We start from the raw sequence: 24,236 nt of genomic DNA, 5'->3' as shown, positions 1-24,236 counted from the left end.
TGAGTGTTACGTTTCCATTTTGAGTTCCACACTTCTGTTTTGAATGTTACGCTGAGGTGTGGCTGTTTTTGCAATTTATTTTGCGTTTTTGCGGCTCTTTTTTTTGTTTTGTTTTTGTGACTGTATGTGGAACCCAGGTCAGCTACTGATTGATTGATTGATTGATTGATTGATTGTGTGACTGCAGTACATTGTTTATTGCTTTCATTTATGGATCAATGGTCTAATTAGATAGTAAAATTCATTTTGAATTGCTGTTTTAGGGGTTGTTTTTAGAAGTCTAGAACAGATTAATCCATTTTGCATTACTTTCTATGGGAAAGCGTGCCTTGGTTTTGGAACACTTTGGTTTTGGAACAGACTTCCAGAACGGATTCAGTTTGCGAACCAAGGTACCACTGGACTTTACATTGTCAGCACTGTCAAACACTGCCCTAGGTAGATCATGGGAAATAGGGAAGCAAAAAGACCCTTCGTTATGCTTGAGATCTTGGGGTGGGGTCATAGCCGATAGCTTGTTGAAGATGTTGTCCCAGTGTGCAGAAGCTGTGAAACAAGTGAATACCATTCCAGTGATCGTTAGGGAAGGAGCTCAAAATAAAACTGTTGGTAACGTAATTTGTTGTTTAGTCGTTTAAAGGTAAAGGGTAAAGGGACGCCTGACCATTAGGTCCAGTCGCGGACGACTCTGGGATTGAGGCTCTCATCTCGCTTTATTGGCCGAGGGAGCCGGCATACCGCTTCCGGGTCATGTGGCCAGCATGACTAAGCTGCTTCTGGCGAACCAGAGCAGCGCATGGAAACACCATTTACCTCCCCACCGGAGCGGTACCTATTTATCTACTTGTCCTTGACGGGCTTTCAAACTGCTAGGTTGGCAGGAGCTGGGACCAAGTAACGGGAGCTCACCCCGTCGCAGGGATTCGAACTGCCGACCTTCTGATCGGCAAGCCCTACTCTCTGTGGTTTAACCCACAGAACCACCCGCGTCCCTCTCGTTAAGTCATTTAGTCGTGTCCAACTCTTTGTGACCTCATGGACCAGAGCACGCCAGGCACTCCTGTCTTCCACTGCCTCCTGCAACTTGGTCAAACTCATGTTGGTCTCTTCGAGAACACTGTCCAACCATCTCGTCCTCTGTCGTCCCCTTCTCCTTGGGCCCTCCATCTTTCCCAATATCAAGGTCTTTTCCAGGGAGTCTTCTCTTCTCATGAGGTGGTCAAAGTCTTGGAGCCTCAGCTTCAGGGTCAGTCCTTCCAGTGAACACTCAGGGCTGATTTCCTTCAGAATGGATAGGTTTGATCTTCTTGCACTCATGGGACTCTTAAGAGTCTCCTCCAGCACCATAATTCAAAAGCATCAATTTTTTGGTGATCAGCCTTCATTGTGGTCCAGCTCTCACTTCTATGCATCACTACTGGAAAAAACATAGCTTTAATTTTACGGGCCTTTGTTGGCAAGGTGATGTCTCTGCTTTTTAAGATGCTGTCTAGGTTTGTCATTGCTTTTCTCCCAAGAAGCAAGCATTTTTTAATTTTGTGATGGTGTGATCACACTTGGAGGACTTGTGTACAGTTCTCGCCTGAAAAGGGATATTGAAGAGCTGGAAAAGGTTCAGTAAAAGGACAAGCAAAGTGATCAAGGGGGTGGAACCACTTCCTCGTGAGGGAAGGTTTCAACTGAACATGGGGCAAAATGGCTGCCTTGAGAATCCTAATTTGGTTGACGTGCTGCAGGTTCCTCACTCTTTCAGTAGGACATGGGAACTGGTGTGTGTGTGCCAAAGACCTGTTGTTGTTGTTGTTGTTGTTGTTATGTCATTTGTTGTCCAAAGGTCTCCTAGTGATTTATGGCACCATGTGTAAAACATAAATGTCAATACATAACACCATCAAAACAGAACAAATTATCGCCCCTCGAAGTTTTGTGGATTTTGTGAAGGGAGATGAAGGGAGTGGGCTAGGTGGCATCTTGCAGGGGTTCCTAGAGACAATCCAAAGTGAAAGAGAGGAAGGGTGGGGTCTCTGGGTGGAGCTGGAGACCATCAAATGATGGATGATGGAGGAGCTTGGAGAACATGGGCAGGTGCACATAGGGGCATGAGAGCAAATCATTTATGGGGCAAAAGGCCACAGAGGGATTTGAAGGAAAGGACAAAGAGCTTGGCCTGAACCAAGAAGCAGTCAGGAAGCTGTAGTAGGGAAAGATGTTGCATTATCAGAGCGACGAGAGAGGTGAATCATTTTGGGAACACAGTGCTGAATAGACATGAGGGAACCAAGTTGAGAAGTGGAAGACCAGAAAGGAAGAGATTGCAATAATATAAGGGAATGATGGTCAGAGTCAAACCAAATACAGTGGTACCTCGGGTTAAGAACTTAATTCGTTCTGGAGGTCCGTTCTTAACCTGAAACTGTTCTTAACCCAAAGCACCACTTTAGTTAATGAGGCCTCCCGCTGCCACTGCGCCACCACCACACAATTTCTGTTCTCATCCTGAAGCAAAGTTCTTAACCCGAGGTACTATTTCTGGGTTAGCGGAGTCTGTAACCTGAAGCGTATCTAACCCGAGGTACCACTGTATTGAAATCACACATATATATATCACATATAATCACACACACACACCCAGAGAGAGAGAGAGAGAGAGAGAGAGAGAGAGAGAGAGAGAGAGAGTTTGATCCACATCCCACTGATGTCACAAAGCTGTTGTGGGTTTTAGTGCATTTTTTTCAGGTCGTACCCTATAGCAGTTCATCAGTTGGTGAATTACCATATTGCCCCAAATATAAGCCGCACCCACAAATAAGCCATGCCTTTAAAGTTGGGGGGGGGAGAAAAGACAATACCCGAATATAAGCCACTCCCTTAAAATTTCGCACTCACACCCACAAATGGCAAATGTAGAAGAAAATCCTACGGGTACCATTCCCCTGCGCTTCCGGGCTACTTCCGGGGGGGGGGGAGCCACGCCGCTTTGCCAGCAGCCTTCTCCCCTTCCCCCTTCTTTCTGGCGGCTTGGGGGAGGCCATGAATATAAGCCGCACTTTAACTTTTCACTTTTGGAATTCGGGGGGGGGGGGAGGAGTGCAGCTATTATTCGGGCCCATATGGTAATTTTCTCTTTTTGGACTTTCCCTCGATAGTCGTCCACCAACCTTTCCTGCGCAGATTTCAAGCAGAACAATAAACGCTGCTGGATATTTTCCCAAACAGGAGTTAGTTTTATTTATTTGCGGGTTGGGGGGGGGGTTTGAGAAGTCAGGCCACAAACGACTTAGATGTGATAGATGTTCCTAAATCCAAAGCCCTTGGCATTATTACCTAACCACATATCCTAACGGAAGCATAAAAATGTGTAAATCACCCGAGTCGATAGGCTCTGTAATCCAACAGCTTCTAGGGGCCTTTAAAATTTCCCCTCTGTACACACACATGCACAAACAGTTGATTCAAACCATTGATTGACTTTCCTGCCAGTTATAGGTATCTCTCTGTGCAGTCACCAAATTCACAGGTGGGGGAGAACCACACCTGTCCTACTTGACGCAGTCAATCAATCAATAGACTTTATTTGCGTAGCCGACAGGCCATAGCATCAAAGGACAAACACCGACAAAAATACATTACAAATATAGATACCATAAAATCTTATGACCTATTAAAACCTTAGGTAGAAACTGGATTATCATTCATCAATAAGTCAGAGTGAAGCCCCCTGCTTAGTGTATGCATGCTTTTTGGGAGGGAGTGAGTGTCTCAGACACCAGTTGATCACAGAATTTTAGAGCTGGAGGTCATTTAGTGCAGCCCCACTTCCCAGTGTAGTATCTACAATGAAGGATGCAGTTACAGAACCATCTCTGATCGATAGCTGACTGCCTCACCTCTGCTTAAACATGGCCAGCAGTTGAGAGCCCATAATTCCTTCTAGACAAGAGTGGATACAAAAATTGGCTGAATATGCTGAATTAGATAGCCTATCTGAAAAAATAAAAAAATAAACCGAGAATTGAATTTGTATCAAAATGGGAGAATTGAATTTGTATCAAAAAAAATAAACCGAGAATTGAATTTGTATTAAAATGTACCATGTTAAAATCTGTAGCAGCTTTTGAGTGATCCCAGCAGTTTTTATTAATTGCTTATATAAATATCAGCATTTATAAATTGTGAAAATATTAACATTAAAAATAGTATTTTGATATGGCAGCAAATTTATGTAAAAAGAATTAAGGAATAAATGGGAAGACAGGTATAAAAGATAATGAATTTTTTTTTACTTTTATTGTAACATGAAATTGTAATCACAATTTTTTTGTCATAATTTTTATCTTAATAACAGATTGTGTAAATTTCATTTTCTTTCCTTTTCCTTCCCCTCTTAAGTTGTACCCCTTTTCAGTATTGTTCCCCTTTTTTATGTAAGCAAGGAAATAAAAGAGAGAGAGAGAGAGAAAGCCCATCTCTGGACCACTGTCAAACAGCTCTTCCCATTAGGAAGTTTCTCCCAGGCACGCTCTTGGGTGCTGGGCTCAGCTGGCAGCCTTCCCCTCAGATAGCCCCTTTATAGCTGCTGGATTCTGGCAGGAGCTATGCACCAGAACGCCCTTCCCAAACCTGCCGCCCTCCAGATTGTGTCTCCGACTTTCCCATCAGCCCCTGCCAGCCCATGGTCTAGTCTCTCCCCCCTAAGGGTGCTTCCAAACAGGTAGTTTGATTGTGAAACCAGACGACCTCATGCATGCACTTTTCTTTATTTTTTAGCAGCCTCCACATGCTGTTGACATCAGAATGACAGTCTGTATTTCCCTCCCACCCCCAGGTACCGTATTTTTCGCTCCATAAGACGCACCAGACCATAAGGCGCACCTAGTTTTGGGAGGAGGAAAACTAGGGGGAAAAAATATTCTGAATCCCAGAAGCCAGAACAGCAAGAGGGATCTCACTTCTGGGATAGTCTCTGGCTGTTCTGGCTTCTGGGATAGCCGCGCCAAGCCTCTTCAGGGCAGCGGGATGAAGGCTCCCCCTGCCCCTTCAGGGCTGCACATGGCTAAGGCAGAAAGCCAGGAGAGGTGCTTCATTGAAGGGGTGCTGCGCAGTTCTCCCTCTCTGCGCAGCACCCCTTCAGCCAAGCGGGAGGAGGAACAGAAGCGGCCCCTTCTGTTCCTCCAGCTTCGCAGGACAGGTGCGTCGCTGTGAAACAGGACAGGCATGTCGCTGCGCAGTTCTCCCTCTCTGCGCAGCACCTCTCCATCGCAGGAGAGGCACAGCGCAGAGAGGGAGAACTGCGCAGCGCCCATTCAGCCAAGCGAGAGGAGGAACAGAAGGAGCCCCTTCTGTTCCTCCTCCGGCTTCACAGGACAGGTGCGTCGCTGTGAAGCGGGAGAGCTGCGCAGCGCCCCTTCAGCGAAGCGGGGGGGGGGGGGCTCTGTTCCTCTCCTGCTTCACTGAAGGTTGCGGGGCTGTGCAGCTCTCCCTCTCCGCGCAGCACCATTCGCTCCATAAGACGCACTCACATTTCCCCTTACTTTTTAGGAGGAAAAAAGTGCGTCTTATGGAGCGAAAAATACGGTAGCCTGAATTCACCCTTTCTGTTGCCCACAACCCATTTGCAAATGGAAGCACCGACAGCTGCCAAGCAGAGCCTTCTCTGGTTTCCAGCTGGCCTTTCTCCAACTGACAATTTGGACTTTTGACGCTCTCTCTTAGGGTTCTTTCACCCAGCTGGACTCTCCCTCTCTGCAGGCAAAGACAGGCATGTGCATTCTACGGTGTGTTGCGGGCAGCAGTTTTCACTCACGATCTCCGCTTTCTGGAGTGTCTGTTCTCTGGGCAGAAAACTACTACCACTGCACTTTACATGCCATGTCTGTCTTCACCCTGAGTTCACTTGTTCAGAACTTGTCGACAGCCTGTCTTTTGGCCCGGATATTACTTTCAGTTAACTTGGCCACCTCTTGCACAAGGTTTCACTGCAACGGGGGTGGGCTGAAGTCAGTCTTCAAAGGCCTTCTTTCTTCTTCTTCTTCCTTTCCTTTTTGCCAGACCCCCTGTGGTCCATCAATGTGTTTTAAATTTGCAATGAAAAGAGTGCATATTCAGGGTCTCCGAACAGGTATGGAATAACTAGTCTTTATGATGTGAGCCTGAGCTTTTTGCCCTACTTTTATTTATTTTTCTATTTTCTTGCAATTATACCCCACCTTACTTCCATCAAGGAAGCAGACATGTGCTCCCCATCCAAGCACTGACCAGACCCAGACCTGCTTAGCATCAGCAAAGTGTTGGGCTGATGTTTCCTCTTACCATACCATGATCTTGCAAGAGTCCACCTCAGTAGAGAATCACAAGTGGTTCAATTGGACCCCTGCCTTACAGTTATTAAAATTGAGTTGAAATACTTTATTGTCACTTGTACAACTTCTATACAGTGAGATTACACGAGCACCCCACACTCAGCTCTTAGTCTTAATTCCCCTCGTTTACTGGCGCACACCCACCAAACCCGAAAGTCAGTTGCCCTGTTGTTATCTTTTCATTCAGCAGCCTAACAGCCCATGGATAGAAGCTGTTTTTTACCCTGTTGGTGCGACTAATCATGCTTCTATATCTTCTGCCTGAGGGCAGGAGATCAAGAAAGTGCCGGCCAGGGTGTAAATCATCCCTGAAAATTTTCCTCACTCTCCTGAGGAAACGTTCTGCCACGATATCATCCAGTGGATTCACAGCACAGCCCATAATATCTTGTGCTGTATTCACCACCCTCTGTAGGCACTTCCTATCAGTTGATGTCAAGCCAGCGTACCACACCATGATGCAGTATGAAATGACACTTTCTATTGTGGACCGGTAGAAGGAGATCATCAAATGTTGATTGACATTGTTCTTTCGCAATTCTCTGAAAGTTCTTGAGTATCTTTTGGGTTTTTTGCGGAAAACAGCCATAGAAAACTGTTTGCCAGCCTGGCCCAATATACTGCTAGTACATTTCCAGACTCTTTCCCATCAACAGCTATTAGCTGGAAGTGTCCAGGATTGAACCTGCAACCTTCTGCATCCAAAGCACTGAGCCACAAACCCTTTAACTTCAGGCTAACCTCTAGTGGCTAGGGAGAATGTTAAGTGCCCAGAGAAAAGGAGACATGCTGCCAAAATAGGAAGACCATACATTAATTTTTATGGATGCATGTCATAAAGGTAAAGGGTAAAGGGACCCCTGACCATTAGGTCCAGTCGTTGCTGACTCTGGGGTTGTGGTGCTCAGCTTGCTTATTGGCCGAGGGAGCCGACGTACAGCTTCCGGGTCATGTGGCCAGCATGACTTCTGGCGAACCAGAGCAGCACATGGAAATGCCGTTTACCTTCCCGCCAGAGTGGTACCTATTTATCTACGTGCACTTTGACTTGCTTTTGAACTGCTAGGTTGGCAGGAGCAGGGACCGAGCAACGGGAGCTCACCCTGTAGCGGGGATTCAAACCGCCGACCTTCTGATAGGCAAGTCCTAGGCTCTGTGGTTTAACCCACAGTGCCACCCGTGTCCCGGATGCATGTCATACCCCCCAACAATTCTCCGATGAAAATTGGGACATCCAGTGCTCTTTTTCTAGAAAAAGAGGTGCCTGAACTCACCATGAACACCTCCCTCATTCCCTTAGAATGGCAATGGTGCCCACCTGAGAGGTGAAAAAAGGCCCCTGAAACACCCTGTTCCATACCCTCCAACATTTCTCTGACGAAAATAGGGACATCCTAAGGCAAAATGGGACATTCCAGGATCAAATCAGATGGCTTCTGTAAATCCGGGACTGTCCATGGAAAATAGGGACACTCGGAGGGTCTGGCATGCCAGTTTAGAATTATTATAGTCTAAATAGAAATATGCGGGACGCAGGTGGCGCTGTGGGTAAAAGCCTCAGCGCCTAGGGCTTGCCGATCGAAAGGTTGACGGTTTGAATCCCCGCAGCGGGGTGCGCTCCCATTGCTCGGTCCCAGCGCCTGCCAGCCTAGCAGTTCGAAAGCACCCCCGGGTGCAAGTAAATAGGGACCGCTTACTGGCGGGAAGGTAAACGGTGTTTCCGTGTGCTGCGCTGGCTCGCCAGATGCAGCTTGTCACGCTGGCCACGTGACCCGGAAGTGTCTCCGGACAGCGCTGGCCCTCGGCCTCTTGAGTGAGATGGGCGCACAACCCTAGAGTCTGTCAAGACTGGCCCGTACAGGCAGGGATACCTTTACCTTTACCTTAAATAGAAATACAATACATCTTGCCATGGGGAGGGGGGACAAGGTCCGTGTGCCTGCTCAGTCTGCTCTCCAGGTGCTGCCAAGTTTTGATGGGCATCTTAGAGACTTCTCCAGCTCTTCCTTCAGATTGCTGTTTTATCTTTGAACCAAACTTGGACTCTTCCAAGAGAGGATCATCCTCTGTAAAATAGGACACATGGTATCCCTCAACGCCCCCGGGATGGCATGCTCATGTTTGCAAAGCTTTGTTTCTTCATTTCAATCTATTTAGTGCTTTTATAAGTTCTTGAACGTGCCGCCATCTGGACCGAGCATTCGAGAAGGCGTGGGTTTGCATTTCCAAACAGGGCTGTGGTGAATTAGAAACAAGAGTGAACTCTTAAGATGCAAAGCCAGTGGTCCTGTGGAGAACTAATGTCGAGCCGAAGGGTGGGCAATACGTTCTTTTGAAGTCATCTGTCAGATTGGTAACGGCTCCCCAGGAGAACGCTGTTCCTCAATGATTTGTGTGACCTTGCGAGGTCCAGCTAGGTGGCAACCAAGCGTGTACGCACGCCCACGAGCATCTTTGGAGGAAACCGAATAAAAATATTGAAAGTATTGACTCCCCCTGAAGGGAGTAGGCAGCACTTTGGTCTTTGACCTTTGAAGCAGCCTAGGGTAGTCAATAAAATCCGGCTGTTAGATGCTTGGGCCTGCCACTGATTTTGAGCTGGGAGTAGTTTAACCTTGAACCAAGAGCCAAGTAACCACGGCAACAGGAAGTAGGCCCCTACATCCAAGGAGAAGGGATCCATAAATCACGGGGTCCCTAATGCAAACACTGTGTGCAGGTAGAGATTTTGAGAGGATAAGTGGTTTGTGAAGGATTACCTTTGAAAAATGGATGACTGCCTCTTGATAGGGTGAAGCACAGTTTCACAGAGACGTAGGTTAGGGGCGGGGGGAACTGGGGGTTGGGTTGGGTTTTGTTTTTTTTTAAGCAATGGAGGTCAAGAGGTTACAGCTGCTAGTTTTCATAGAGCTTTTTATACAGGATCTTCAGCTTAATTATCAACAGATGTTAAATCCAGGAGGTGGTTAGCATTGTATTCTAAATATACAAGCGCTCTCTCTCTCTCTTTCTCTCTCTCTCTCTCTCTCTCTCTCTCTCTCTCTCACACACACACACACACACAAATTGTTTCCATCTTCAAAATATTGGCATGGCTGCTAATTTGCTGCACATTTCTACTGTGTCTGACACCATCTCATGTGGTTTGTGCATTCTGCTTTGTTATCTGAAATATGTGCAGGGGAGCTGCTCGTCTCGAATCACCTCAGGCTTTCGCAGTGCAAAACCATGCTTCACCGTTTTATAATCTGTACATTTGCAATAAGGAAATCACAGGTTTTCCTTCCGACACAGGTAGTAGTGTGGGATATTAGGGATGGATTAATCTGTCAATTTGGTTTATCTCAGTTTCCCGCATATCTGCAGCAATATGCAAAACAAACAAACAAAAAAGTCCTTTTTTAGAATTCCTCATGAAAACCCATCATGGTTTGAGTATGAATTTCCCCCTCATAAACGTATTTTTGTACACAGCTCCAGCTGATCTACACGTTTTTGCAACCCATTTCGCCTAGTACGATGCATTTTTGTATGTAACTTGCTAATGCAATGCATTTTTGTACACAATGCTTGGGTGGAGAACCTCGTCGTAAAATTCAGAGAAGTGTGAATCTTGAAGGATAGCTATGCTTCAGTTTCTGTTTTGGTTCAGGAAGTGTGAATTACGTAGCTTCTTATTAAATGCAAAAAAAACCCCCCCCACAACAATCTACCCCTCAAATTTCTTCTTCTAGTGGTAATAATAATAAAAAGCTTTTCATATTCAGGATCCACATTGAACTCCAACCATCAACATGGAACCTGCTTTTGAATTCTCAAAGCTTTCGCCCTTCATCGTTCTACTTTTCGTTGCCCCAAGTCCAGATATGTGAAAGTTTCAGGGTGTTGTAGTTCAATCAAGGTGTGTGTCAGTGAAGGCTCCATTCGAATCCCTGTTCAGCCACAAAGTACACTGAGTGACTCTGGGCCAGTCATATTCTCTCAATATGCCTTGCTTCGCAGGATTGTCCTAAGGATAGAATAGGGCAATCTCAAGGCGAGACACAAATAGGATAGCTGATGAAGATTTGAGTGTGTTGTACTCAACAAATCCATCACCTGCATGGCCCTGATGTAGCGAGAAAGCATGCATTGGTCTAGCAAAGTCTGGAGGGTTGTACTGTAGGGTAACTGGTTGGACCATAATGATATTCCTGTCTGTTCTTGTCCTTGTGATCGTGTGAGATACCAGCATTTACAGATGCACATGGAGAAACAACCCTAAATAGCGACGTGATTATCATCTTTCCTCATATTGTTTTAAAAATAGACTTGCAAGGCAATAATGTGTTGGCCAGGAATCAATGTTTATGTTATGTCCTGAAGCAAAATGACTGAAACCCAATAATAATAATAATAAATCAAAATCCTCAAAACTGTATTATTAGAAGCACATTTACAAGCAGGGAATACTGGGGTACAGGATTTCCTGCGAAACACAGAGGGGCATTTATTGTATATTTCTGATAAGACCAGGGTTGTGTTTTTCTTCTTCTCCTGCATAATAATTGATTAGCGTTACTTATGTTTTTGCTCTCCAGGAATTGCCGGTTCGCATCTAAAAGCAGACCAGACTTCGCTTCATAATAAAAACGAGGGTTCTGCTTCTTCTGTGATGACCCGTCGAAAACCAGCATCTCTTGATAGTGTTGTGATATCCTCAACCCCAGTATTATCTCTTTTACCGTCGTCAACGGCAGCCGCCTCAGAAGCAGGTAATTATGTTCAAATGAGCTCGGGTGTTTCATTTATTCCTGTTTCATTACATTTATAGCATTTGTAAACATCTGGAGGACTCCATGTTGACAAGATGCAAACAGGACATGGCTCTCTCTCCCCAATTGGGATTCCCAGAAAGTTGCCTTCAGAGGCACTCTGGAATTAGAGCACAGCAGTCACAACTAGTCGTATTAATAATAATAATAATAATAATAATAATAATAATAATAATAATAATAATAATAATTTATTTATACCCCGCCCATCTGGCTGGGTTTCTCCAGCCACTCTGGGCAGCTTCCAACAGAATATCAAAATACAATAGTCTATTAAAGATTAAAAGCTTCCCTAAACAGGGCTGCCTTCAGATGTCTTCTAAAAGTCTGGTAGTTGTTGTTCTCTTTGACATCTGGTGGGAGAGCGTTCCACAGGGCGGGTGCCACTACCGAGAAGGCCCTCTGCCTGGTTCCCTGTAACTTGGCTTCTTGCAGTAAGGGAACCGCCAGAAGGCCCTCAGCGCTGGACCTCAGTGTCTGGGCAGAACGATGGGGGTGGAGACGCTTCTTCAGGTATACAGGACCGAGACCGTTTAAGGCTTTAAAGGTCAGCACCAACACTTTGAATTGTGCTCGGAAACGTACTGGGGGCCAATGTAGATCTTTCAAGAACAGTGTTTTGTGGTCTCGGTGGCCACTCCCAGTCACCAGTCTAGTTGCGCATTCTGGATTAGTTGTAGTTTCCGAGTCACCTTCAAAGGTAGCCCCACATAGAGCACATTGCAGTAGTCTAAATGAGAGGTAACCAGAGCATGCACCACTCTGGCAAGACAGTCCACAGGCAGGTAGGGTCTCAGCCTGCGTACCAGATGGAGCTGGTAAACAGCTGTCCCAAAAACAGTACTTCTGTCTTGTCAGGATTCAACCAACGGCTGCAAGTTACAAGAAAGGAGATTCTGACTCAACATGAGGAATAACTCTGACAGTAAGAGCTGTTTGACAATGGAACAGGCTCCCTCTGGAGGTTGTGGGCTCTCCTTTGAGATTTTTAAGCAAAGGTTGGGTGGCCATCTGTCATGGATGCTATAGCTGAGATTCCTGCATTGCAGAAGGTTGGACTAGATGGCCCTGAGAGTCCCTTCCAACTCTTATGATTCTGCTCCCAGGTATGCGTGTATAGAATTGCATCCTGGAGAGCTAATACATGGCCAGTGGAACTTCCATAGATTCAAGAAGCGGAAACTTTGCTCATATGTTTCATTCAGATTCAGATAATGGGTGCACTTCGCAGTGTAGCTGGCGTCCAATTAGACGGTTGGTCTGTCTGTCACCCAGATGTTGATCACTCATTGAGAACTGCAGCTGCGTTAATGAGATAGGAGATGGTGTTGAGGATATCCTGTAACTGCTTGAGAATGCTTTGGGAGGAAATAAAAAATACACTGTGATTCAAACCAAATGGACGGCTTGAGGCCACCTATTGAACAGAGAGTCTTCTTCTGCAACCTTTCATGCAGACGCATTTCACACACACACACACACACACACACACACACACACATTGCTGCAGCCTGCAGTGCATCACACAAAGATTCACGCATCTGCACAACCACTTCAGGACTTGCACAGTTCTGCTGAACCTGTACCTTCCCATAGCGCATGTTACCTTGTCCTTAGAACAAAGTGAGATTGTGTTTCATTAAACGACAAAGTACAGTGTTACCTTGGGTTACATATGCTTCAGGTTACACACTCCACTAAGCCAGAAATAGTGCTTCAGGTTAAGAACTTTGCTTCAGGATAAGAATAGAAATGGGGCTCCGGCGGCGTGGTGGCAGCAGGAGGCCCCATTAGCTGAAGTGGTGCTTCAGGTTAAGAACAGTTTCAGGTTAAGAACGGACCTCCGGAACGAATTAAGTACTTAAGTACTCCAAACCGTCTTCAGAGGCATCCCTGCTTATAACGCATTGTATAATCTAACCTAGAGGTTACCAGAGCATAGACAACAGTAGCTGGGCTGTCCCTGTCCAAATAGGGGCATAGCTGGGCCACCAGACAAAGCCACCAGAGCCTCAAGTGACAGCAAAGGGAAAGAAATTTCTATGCAGTAGCTTAATTCAGTGAATGATGTGATGTGTAATTTGGCCCCACCTCTTCGGGTAAATTAAGAATGAACGGTGATAAAGTAAAGGAATTGAGATGGAATAGCTTCTTGAATGTAAGAACCTGAGATGCCCTGAGAATGAATCTTTGAATGTTTATTTAATTTAGAATATAGGTGTGTGGATATGAAAACCAGTCTTTGAATGACTAAACGCCCACATTCTTATATATTTATATGAGAGCAAATGTCTGGTTGTTTTTCTTTTAGGATTAGCTCCTGCTTCTTGTATTGTGACAAGATGTTGGGCTTGTTTGCACAAGGCCTTTGCCGAGGCCAAATAACATGGTAGCACATTATCCAATTATGTTTTAAAAAACTCAGTACAACAGTGTTGGGGTTGCTTGTTGTTGTTTTTAAAACGAAACCTTCCAAATGACAGAAGTGTGGGGGTGTGTTTATATTTCTTCCACTACATAGTTCATAGTTTTCTATTGTGAAGACTCCAACAGCAACTGTATTTTTAACATGGTCAGCATGGTTGCAACCCATTAATATAATAGTCATTCTGGAAATGAGCCTTCATAGAAAATCTGTCTGCCTTCTGAAGACTTCCAGGAGTGCTTGAATAGTAAAATGTAGCTGAAGGTTGTGGGAACTTCTAAACTGAAGTTAATTTAGAGCAGCGGTTCTCAACCTGTGGGTCCCCAGATGTTGTTGGACTACAACTCCCATCATCCCTGAGCTCTGGCCTTGCTAGCTAGGGATGATGGGAGTTGTAGTCCAACAACATCTGGGGACCCACAGGTTGAGAACGGCTGATTTAGAGGGAATCTAATATAGAGAGAATTGTTTTTCACAGAATCGGAGAACTGTAAAGTCGGAAGGGACCCTAAAGTTAATCTAGTCCATGGTTTCCCAAACTTTGGTCTCCAGCTACTTTTGGACTACAATTCCCATCATCCTTGACCACTGCTCTTGCTAGCTAGGGATGATGGGAGTTGTAGCCCAAGTTTGGGAAACTCCAAACTAGTCCAACACCCTGCAATGCTTGAATCACAGCTAAAGAATCTCTGGCCATCCAACCGCTGTTTAAAAACCTCCAGCACTTTATGAGGTAGTGTGTTCCTCTGTTAAACAGCTCTTGCCCTCAGAAAGTTCTTCGTAATGCTTAGGTGAAATCTTCCTTTCCTGTAATTTGACTCTATTGGTTCAAGTCCTACCACCCCACCCCACCCCACCCAGAGCAGAGCAGTACTATTACAGTTGAAATGTATTGACCTTGTCATTGGATGATAGTATTAGATATGCTAAGGACTTTAGCCCTTGTGCTCGCAGGCAGAGAGCATTGAATCTGGGCCGCATACAATAAATGCTATCTATCTATCATCTATCTATCTATCTATCTATCTATCTATCTATCTATCTATCTAATCTCCAGAGGGTGGAAAGAAGGGAAACTCCAAAATCGCAACTACAGTGGACGCACGGGTTGCGAATGTGATCCGTGCGGGAGGCACGTTCGCAAACCGCAGCATTTGCAAACCGCAGCAGTGCATCTGCGCATGCGTGGGTTGCGATTCAGCGCTTCTGCGCATGCGCAACCGCCGAAACCCGGAAGTAACCCGTTCCGGTACTTCCGGGTTTCGGTGCATCCGTAACCCAAAAAAACACAACCTGAAGCACCTGTAACCCAAGGTATGACTATATTGAAAACTTTTTTTCCTTCCAAGAAGGGAAGGAAGCAAGAAGCCATTAGTGCCGCAACAATTCATACCTTGAAAGAACATTGGGCCCAATGATACATTAGGAAATGAAAACTGTGTTTCCTTGCTGGAATGTTTCTAATTTTAATTCATTAATTCAGGCAGTTTACTAAGGTAATATTAATGGCAAGCTTACAGGCACATTATATAAATTGCTGTTCTTCCGTGACAGTCTTTATAATAAATAATTCTGAAATATTTTCTGTTATTCTCTTCTGTATGCGGCTTCCCATCTTTGGGCCATTTTTCATAATCTGCAGCCCCGGCAAATCTTTACGCCAGCCGGCATTAATCATGCCACAACACTTATTTTGCACATGCCCCGTGCGGCAATTCCGATTGATTCCAATCTTAATCACCATCGTTTCCTCTCCCCTGCAGCCAGCTCGCCGCTCAAGAAACGGTTCAAGCGCTGTGAGATCGAAGCGATCCAATGCGAGGTGCGCAAGATGTGCAACTACAACAAGATCCTCTCCACCAAGAAGAACCTGGATCACGTCAACAAGATCCTGAAAGCCAAGCGGCTGCAGAGACAATCAAAGACGGGCAACAACTTTGTCAAGAAGAGGCGAGGGCGGCCACGCAAGCAGCCCCTCTCTTTTGACGAAGACTTCAGAGACCAAATGCCAGTTTTGGAGAAATGTGTCGACCTGCCTTGCAAACGAGGCCAGAGGTTCGCGCTGAACCCTTTGATACTGGAACAAACAGCCAACAGCCACGATACCATCGCAGCCACCATTGAGGCTGTAATACACATGGCCCGGGAGACGTCTCAGCCGCCCCCTCCGCCTCCTCCTCCTTCCCGGACGCCGAAAGTCGGGAAGAGGAAAAGCAAAGCGCAGCAGCACGCGGAGGCAGAGGACGAAGTGAAGGTGAAAAGGCACCGGAAAACGAGAGGGTGTGAAAGCGAAGCCCTCCCCTAGTAACCGACGTGGCCAATCGAAAGACAGTGCTGGGTGGTTTAGCGCCCTGGGACCAAAGGACCAGGGTGCTGAGTTGGGCAGGTCTGTTTGGCATATTTCGCAGCATCAGACTTGCTCTGTATTTCAGTAGCGCAGCAGCCGTTAAAAAAATTCAGATAGGAATGACCAATAATAATAATAATAATATAATTACAATAATGACAAAACTTTGGCATTAGCCCTTAGGTTCGTAGTGGGGGATGGGGTGCGCTGGGGGAGACGTTCAAACCTAGCGAGCCCACCGGTTTTTGCAGAGTTTCTGTTAACAAAAACCAGCTTTGTCGTTCTCGTGTCTTGGAAGGAAAAGAGGGAAGCACGGCGGGACTGGCAATATCCCTGCTGCTAGGATGGCCAGCAAGCTCTTTTAGTAGGAGCTCCTCTGCCCCCTTTTTGCAGATGCATCGCAGGGAGAAATTCACCACCAGCAGCAGCCTTTGCAGTCACTGCTGCTGCGCGAAGGGGCGTGGGGGGATTGCACCCATCAGATTTCTTCATGCCACCTTTTAAGGCACAAGGGCATCCCTCTGTCAAGGAACAAAGCTGGCAACCCTCCGAGTGGAAATTACGTTCACTTTTCAACAAAAAAAGTGTAAATTCCTCAACTGTGCTCTTGGTTTTAAACTGCTTTGAAAGTATTTGTATTTTCTTTTATAGAGGTTTTGGGGTGTGGTTTTCTTCCTTTCTTTCTAGAAACTCTTGCCAGGCTCCAGGCAACTGAACCGCTAACTCTTAAATCTTATCATTTCCCTTCTCCCTCCCCGCACAAAATAATTTGCAAGTGGCAAGTAATATAGGCGAGAGAAGTGGAGCCCCTACCCTGCTGAACAAGAGGAATCTCCAGTCACCATCCAAAATTGTAACCGAATAGCGGAGCACATCTCATAAAGGGGAGGAAAAAAGCCAATATGTCACTAACATGGTCTTCGTACTTGACCTCTTTGGTGGTTTTCACTGGCGATGGAAGCGAGGGGACACCAATAAGCTACTTTAGTTTGACAGGAGAGCAAGGCTTGGGATATGTTAGCAAAGAACAGAAGGAATGAAGGGGCAATGTTACTAGAGCAAGGGCTCTAGGATGGATACGAGCCTGTGAAAAATTTGCTGCCCAAGGGGAACTTGGAGGAAACTTTTGCAAGATCTCATCAGAGCAGTGTAGTGTGATGCCTTGACTTGTTTTTCCATAATGAAAACAATAAAAGTCGTTTTTAAAATAATAATAATTCACATAGAATGAAGCCAGAGAAAGAAATATGTCACTAAAATTAAAATAATAAAAAGGAATAAGTGTTCTTATCTAAAATTATAATAATCTTATTGTTCAAAGGGTGTCACCACTGCTGTTGAGTTAATGCCACTTTGAACACTTCCCTCAACCCCTGTTGTGGTTGCCTTAATAAACTGAAAAGTATTTTTTTTCCTTTTGTACATAATGTAATTATAAAAAGAAAAAAGAAAGGAGGAAAATCAGTTTGCATGGACACAAACTGTGTGTGACAAATTGTCTCTTTAAATCATCAGTTTCATTTGTCCGGTTAAAATTCAAAGTGTAATTTTATCCACTTTTTAAGCTTAGATATACATATCTATATCTCAAGCAAGTTTCCATACCAAATCAAGTAACTCTTATTTGTTATTTTTTTGCTTTAAGCAAAGCTGTTCGGACTAAACACAAATGTTGAAAATGCTATTTCATTGCAGTAATAGTACTTTCTTTTTAAAAGAAAAGAAAGAAACGAAAGCTGTTGAAATATTTAAAACCAGTACCTGACAAATTCCTTTCCTCTCCTCCATTACTTTCTCGTGTGGTAGAGAGACCTTAAGTCGAGGTGCAATTTCTGCTCTCAGAAGTTCATACTGGAGAAACATGGAGAACTTGACCCAAGCCAATTTTTGAGTCTGGTAACTGATATCTAGGAGGCAAAATTATAATCAGCAGAACACTTACATTAAAAACGAACAAAATCCTTACCCCTTTCCCCGGCCCTAAAACCTATTTGAATCTTTCTCATGACTTACTTGCAAATTGCCATCAAGACAGCTTCCCGTGAAACCCTCCATCGGGTGCATCAGCCTCTACGAAATCTGGGTCTCCCCGTAACTGTGAAAAAATGTACACATGTACATGTGATGGAGCCTGGCACAAACATTGAAAAGAATGAGGCACTTCATCTTCACAGGACCTCTGTGCTCATTTTGAATAGTATTTGGGTACCAGAAACATACAGGATTAAGCCATTGAGCAACACGCCACACATATTCAGTAAGAATGATTGTGGGGTGTTCAGGAGTCAGGCCTGCCAGGTTGCACCAATAGGCTTCCTCTCATTTGTAAGACCCTTTTCAAGTATCAAAGCCACCCTAGAGGGGTCTGTCCCCATGTTGCTCCAGTAATTTATGGCTGTTTCTCCTCCCGCCACTTCCAATTTGGCCTTGTACCCATCTGCTTCTAGCTGTCCACACTCTTTGTCATTAACGTTAAGTAAGTTGGAGTTTTTGTTATTAAATATACCAAGGAAAAAGCACACCAAGAACTCTGGCCAATATAAGTTTCAGTAGTGGGAGTGGTCCCTACTCTCAAATCAATAGTCAATTGTAACAAAAACTAATCCATTGAAAAGTACAGTGGTACCTCGCAAGACGAATGCCTCGCAAGACAAAAAACTCGCTAGACGAAAGGGTTTTTTGAGCTGCTTTGCAAGACGATTTTCCCTATGGGCTTGCTTCGCAAGACGGAAACGTCTTGCAAGTTTGTTTCCTTTTTCGCAACACCGTTAATACAGTTGCGACTTGACTTCGAGGAGCAACTCATAGCACGCGGTGTGGTAGCCTTTTTTAAGGTTTTTAAAGACTTTGGTGATTTTTGAAGCTTTTCCAAAACTTTCCCGACACCGTGCTTCGCAAGACGACAAAAATCGCAAGACGACAAAACTCGTGGAACAAATTAATTTCGTCTTGCGAGGCACCACTGTATGTATTCTGACAAGGATTACAAACTCAAATAGAGATTACAAACTCAAACCCAAAAGGATATGTATAACACAATAATTTGTTACAGTATGAGAGATCAGAGTTTATGAATAGAGATAAGTTAATGTTAGTCCATTGTCAGATTTGACATGAAGATCTTAGTTTCAATCCTTGTTTGTAATCCTTCTCAGAATACATACTTTTGAATGGATTAGTTTATGTTACAATTGACTATTGATTTGCACGTATGGACCACTCCCACTATTGAAACTTATATTGGCCAGAGTTCTTGGTGCACCCTCATTGTCATGGCAGCTTCTCTGTCATTCGGACTGGCTTGACCATCCCTTCTCCACCCAGTTGCCATTCTGCCATGATGTATAAAACTCTTAGGCAAAGACCATGCAAGAATGCCTGGGTGACGGTGGGCATTTTGCCAAATCCCATAGGTATTTTTGTTCTTCCTTTCCTTCCTTCCTTCCTCACGGGGATTAGTGCTTTGCCAATTGCAATTCCCTACACTGCCATGCACCCCAAAGCAAGTGTGTGCTTTTTGTAATGTGAGAACGGGGAGACAAGGGCGGATCTGGTTCTCCAAATGTGGAGAAGGCATCCTTTCATGTCCAGATCATGGCAGACAGTTACAGCGCCCCTCACTCCATTCGTGTGTGTCTTGTTTTACGGCAAGCCCACACAAGTTCTGACTCACCAATCCGAATGCGGGCCAACAGCCATGTACTTACCACACAGCGCTGAAGAAAGCAGCAGCAGTTGCTTTATCAAGCTCTTGCCAGACAGGCCGTCATGGTGTTGTTGTTTAGTCGTTTCCGACTCTTCGTGACCCTATGGACCAGAGCACTCCAGGCACTTCTGTCTTCCACTGCCTCCCGCAGTTTGGTCAAACTCATGCTGGTAGCTTCGGGAACACTATCCAACCATCTCGTCCTCTGTCATCCCCTTCTCCTTGTACCCTCCATCTTTCCCAGCATCAGGGTCTTTTCCAGGGAGTATTCTCTTCTCATGAGGTGTCCAAAGTACTGGAGCCTCAGCTTCAGGATCTGTCCTTCCAGTGAGCACTCAGTGCTGATTTCCTTCAGAATGGATAGATTTGATCTTCTTGCAGTCCATGGGACTCTCAAGAGTCTCCTCCAGCACCAGAATTCAAAAGCATCAATTCTTCGGCTATCAGCCTTCTTTATGGTCCATGGCCACCATGGTAGCAATGACCAAAAGCTGCGGTTTGACTTGCTGGGTCACAAATTGTGCATAACTGTCACCAGCCCATTGAACCCCCTTCAAGTCTGATCAGGAATATACTGTAGGAAGCCACTTCTTAACAAGTCAGACTGTTGGTCCATCTAGCTCAGCACTGTTTCCGCTCACCAGCAAAGGGTCTCCTAGATTTCAGGCAGAGAGTCTCTCCCAGTTCTACCTGACGATGCCTTCTGCATGCAGAGCAGATGCCCTGGCACAGAGCTTCGAGCCTTCCTTTTCGATCCACACATGTTACAAGGCATTAACCCTAATATTGGAGGGGAGACACCTGAGCTAGTGAGGAGCACTTGAGATGTTGTGTATCTGCTAACCACCACTGATCCTTTCAGGCCAAATCAGTTCCTGTTAGCATTGCTTTTCTAGCTGAGGTACCCTTGACACACACACACACACACACACACACACACACACACACATGCAAACATATGCCTGTGAGTAGGCATCATGACAACATCATCACATGTTTTGGGTGAATTTGGTATATGCCTGCAACAAAAACGCTACGATCACTTCATAGATCAGTTTTGATAACCAGAGCATGTGCAGGTAGGAAACGACAGAAATGGGGACACAGGTCCAGCCACTGTTTCATGCCAGGTGTACAGAGGGCGAGAGGCACGTCTTTGCCCTTGCAAAATATTTGATGCCCTCCTGTAACTGTGTCCCACTCTTTGACTAGGAAGGTTGTCTACGTTGGACCCAAGCACTACAGGTCTTCCCCATCCCTGCAGTGCTAAAGCAGGCATGTAGGCACAAAGGACCACTAATGGTTCGATCCTGTGTGTGTCTATTTAGAAGTCACATTGAGCTGAGTGGAACTTGCTTTCAGGAAATTGTGTCTAGGGTTGCAGCCTCGAGCTGCAATTCTGGGCATCCTTGCTGGGACTATACCCCATTCAACCCATTGGGACTCGTTTCCAATTGAACATGCGTAGAATTGGACTACAAATTTCTGTCCATCTTAGGACCAAGTCTCATTGGCAAACCATCTTTATATTGCATTTCAAGCTAGTGCCAGCATTTAACAACTGGGCTGCAAAACCCTCCCCATTTATGTTCCTCCTCTCTCTCCCCCATTTAAATGTTCTGAAAACAAAAGATATATCACTTGCCATGCAATGAATGGGCCACACTGAAGCCATAGACTTTTAGCCGGTATCCCAAACTTTCACAGCAGCCTGCATGGGATAGCTCTTGAGGGTGTTGCTTTCCCACGAGAATTTGCAAAACGGAACACAAAAATGAAGTGAGGAGATGCTGAGGCCCACATAATCTAGCTTGACAAATATCTAGCACACACTGCACCACAGTCTCAACCCAACCCTGTTCCCTCTAGATGCCATTAGAAGCTGCTGTAATATTCAGGGCTCAAAGGCGTCATTCATACAAGAGCAAGCTGATGCTGTTAGATGGCCACACAGATGAGTGTCTTGTGTGTCGCCTGTCCATACAATTAAAAAGCCACTGACAGAAATAGTAATATAAAGGAATGTACGACATGTAGGTTGCCCAGGATTTAATTTTTAGGGCTCAAGGCTGCACAACACTACACAATCTTTGAACAATGTGCTTTTTTTATATAAAAACAAAAATTCACCCCATACCTTCCATTTCCATAGTTGATGAGATGTTTTAAATTCCCAAAACACATCTGTGAGACCCAAGTGTTGTTGTTTTTTCCAAATGTGATGGGGGACAAGAGGCAGGTCTCTGGTCTTGATGCAGTTCTGTGTCTAAACACACATGCCAACCAGTTCAGTAGGGCACAGATAAGCATTGGGAATATGCACCAGGAGGTGCACATGGAAATCTCCATGTGTGTGCAGATCCCGCTCACGGGATCAGGGCCATGGAGTTCCTTCAGTGCATCAGGGCAACCCATTCTGTACTGCAGTTTCAAAGACCTCACTTAAGATCTATTTGAAAGGAAGGGTAAAGTTTGCCCCTAGAAATTGATCTCATTGAAAAAGGTGGTTGGGTAGACATATCAAAATATTGCAATGCTGGAGTTTCACTGTCAATAATGTGACGGCAGATGTCAAGTATAATCTTGCTTTAGGAACAGTATGGTTCATTGATGATGCTTCTGTCTTGGTCCATGAGGAATATCATGATAAAAGATGCGCTGCAATCTGTCCCCCACCCGCCCTGATTCCCCCCCCCCCCCTCAAATGAGTTTGGGGGAAGTTAGAATCTCATGTATTTTTTATACAGGTCTGCATTCTGGTAAGCACATGCTCTCTTTTCAGTTTTCCAGTGGGACTGCCCTCCAGAGTGAGGTCTGTTTCGGACATGTAGATTGAGTGATATTTTCAACTGAGACAAATCCCATCCCTAAAAAAGCGAGGTGCTGCCATTACTGATTTACACCTCGATCCTGTATATAAGTATCTGCTGGTATTTGGTTAGCCAGGATCCTGGACTCGGTGGGCCTTTGGTCTGATCCAGCAGGGCTTCAATGAAATCCTTAATATTGAGACAACATCATCATTATTTGAAAATTGGTTGGCTTTCCTCCATTCAAGCAGTTTTAGCTTTTAAGGCAGCAAGTCTTTAGGACTGGGTTGTTAATCCAACAAGCACATTTCAGCAATGATATCTACAGAAGATCTCTTCATAAGAAGCCTGCCTACATAGTAATAAAACAAGAAATCGCTTCAAAGTTTGTTTTCCTCTTCCAAGTGGATGGGGGAGATTGAAGGAAAGGAGAGGTGATGCCAGTTTTGTCAATGGGGAGGGAGTTGTGAACAGTACAAGCCCACGTCGTACGGTTTGTTTATTTTTTTTAAATGCTGTTTCTTAAATAGTAATACTAAATGCACACAAAGTGTTAAATATGTATATACTGTATTTCAAAATTAAAAAACAAAATCCTACAAAAACAAATGGGGCACAAGATTGTTCTATAAGTCGTGCTGGCTACTTTTTAGTTTATACTCATAAGTGGTTTTTAAAAGCCTTTTTTAACGTGTAATTTGCATGTTCTACTTTGATTGTATGTAAACATATTTTAGAGCAAAAAAATGTATTTGTATTTTATTGAATATAGAGGCAAGACAAAAAAACTTGTACATTTGTTTGAAATGTTCTTTTTGTAACGGTTTTTATTCATGAAGCATTTTTGTACATTAAAAAAAATGGATACAGACTTGCTGTTATTTGAGGGTTAGGTACATCTGGCATGCTAAATTGTCATGCTCTTTCATGATTTTAGATGTTGGTTTTTAAACATTTTTTTCTAAAAGGACGCTCCAGTCTTTTCGCTACCAGATCAGGTTAGCACAGTATAGAGCACTTAACTATTAAAAAAAAAAAAAAATACCAGAAAAAGGGGGGAAAGTTAATCCTATTCATATGTTATTCATTGTGTGAAATTAAAGGAATTCAAATCAGTCTACCATGAGTTGTGAATTCTTTTGTCTTATTTTCCATCTGGTTCCCATCACAGGGGAGTTTAATAGCTCTGAGGATACAAATGGAGGCACTCACCAGCCCTCTTTTGTGGTCATGGATAAATCTGGGTTTCAGGGGTTTTTTCCTTAAAAAAAAAGTTAGAGAGCGAGAGAGTAGTGTAGGCCTCTTTCTCTAAGAGCAGTGGCAAATCTTGAGTCTGGGAAAGTGGTAAATCATTATTCTGAAGGAATGCAAGCACCCTTGTTCCCATTGCTGAGTCCTGCATTTCCCGACTCAGTTCACACATGCATGTTCATTCATTCTTTGATGACTGCAAGTAGCAAGTAAAGGCTGCAGGTGGCGCTGTGGTCTAAACCACTGAGCCTCTTGGGCTTGCCAATCAGAAGGTTGGCGGTTCGAATCCCCGTGATGGGGTGAGTTCCCATTGCTCTGTCCCAGCTCCTGCCAACCTAGCAGTTCGAAAGCACACCAGTGCAAGTAGATAAATAGGTACCACTCCGGTGGGAAGGTAAATGGTATTTACATGTGCTCTGGTTTCCGTCACGGTGTCCCATTGCTCCAGAAGCGGTTTAGTCCTGCTGGCCACATGACATGGAAAGTTGTCTGTTGACAAACGCTGGCTTCCTCGGCCTGAAAGT

General features: G+C 44.7%; 1 protein-coding gene across 2 annotated transcripts in view; it reads left to right on the top strand.

Moving 5' to 3' along the window:
* The window catches only part of SETBP1 (SET binding protein 1), a 274,005-nt gene extending 250,428 nt beyond the window's left edge, over window positions 1-23,577 (top strand). For both annotated transcript variants that reach the window (XM_028748202.2, XM_077936514.1), the window contains 2 exons: window positions 10,940-11,113; window positions 15,362-23,577. In XM_028748202.2, the coding sequence (XP_028604035.2) occupies window positions 10,940-11,113; window positions 15,362-15,903 (716 nt within the window). In that variant the 3' untranslated portion in view covers window positions 15,904-23,577. The remainder of the gene's footprint in view (window positions 1-10,939; window positions 11,114-15,361) is intronic.
* Window positions 23,578-24,236: the final 659 nt, after the last annotated feature.

The sequence above is a fragment of the Podarcis muralis genome, chromosome 11 (genome assembly GCF_964188315.1).
Source record: "Podarcis muralis chromosome 11, rPodMur119.hap1.1, whole genome shotgun sequence".
NCBI lineage: Eukaryota > Metazoa > Chordata > Lepidosauria > Squamata > Lacertidae > Podarcis > Podarcis muralis.
The sequence above is the reverse complement of the archived record's forward strand: the minus strand, read 5'-3'. Positions and strand labels throughout refer to the sequence as shown.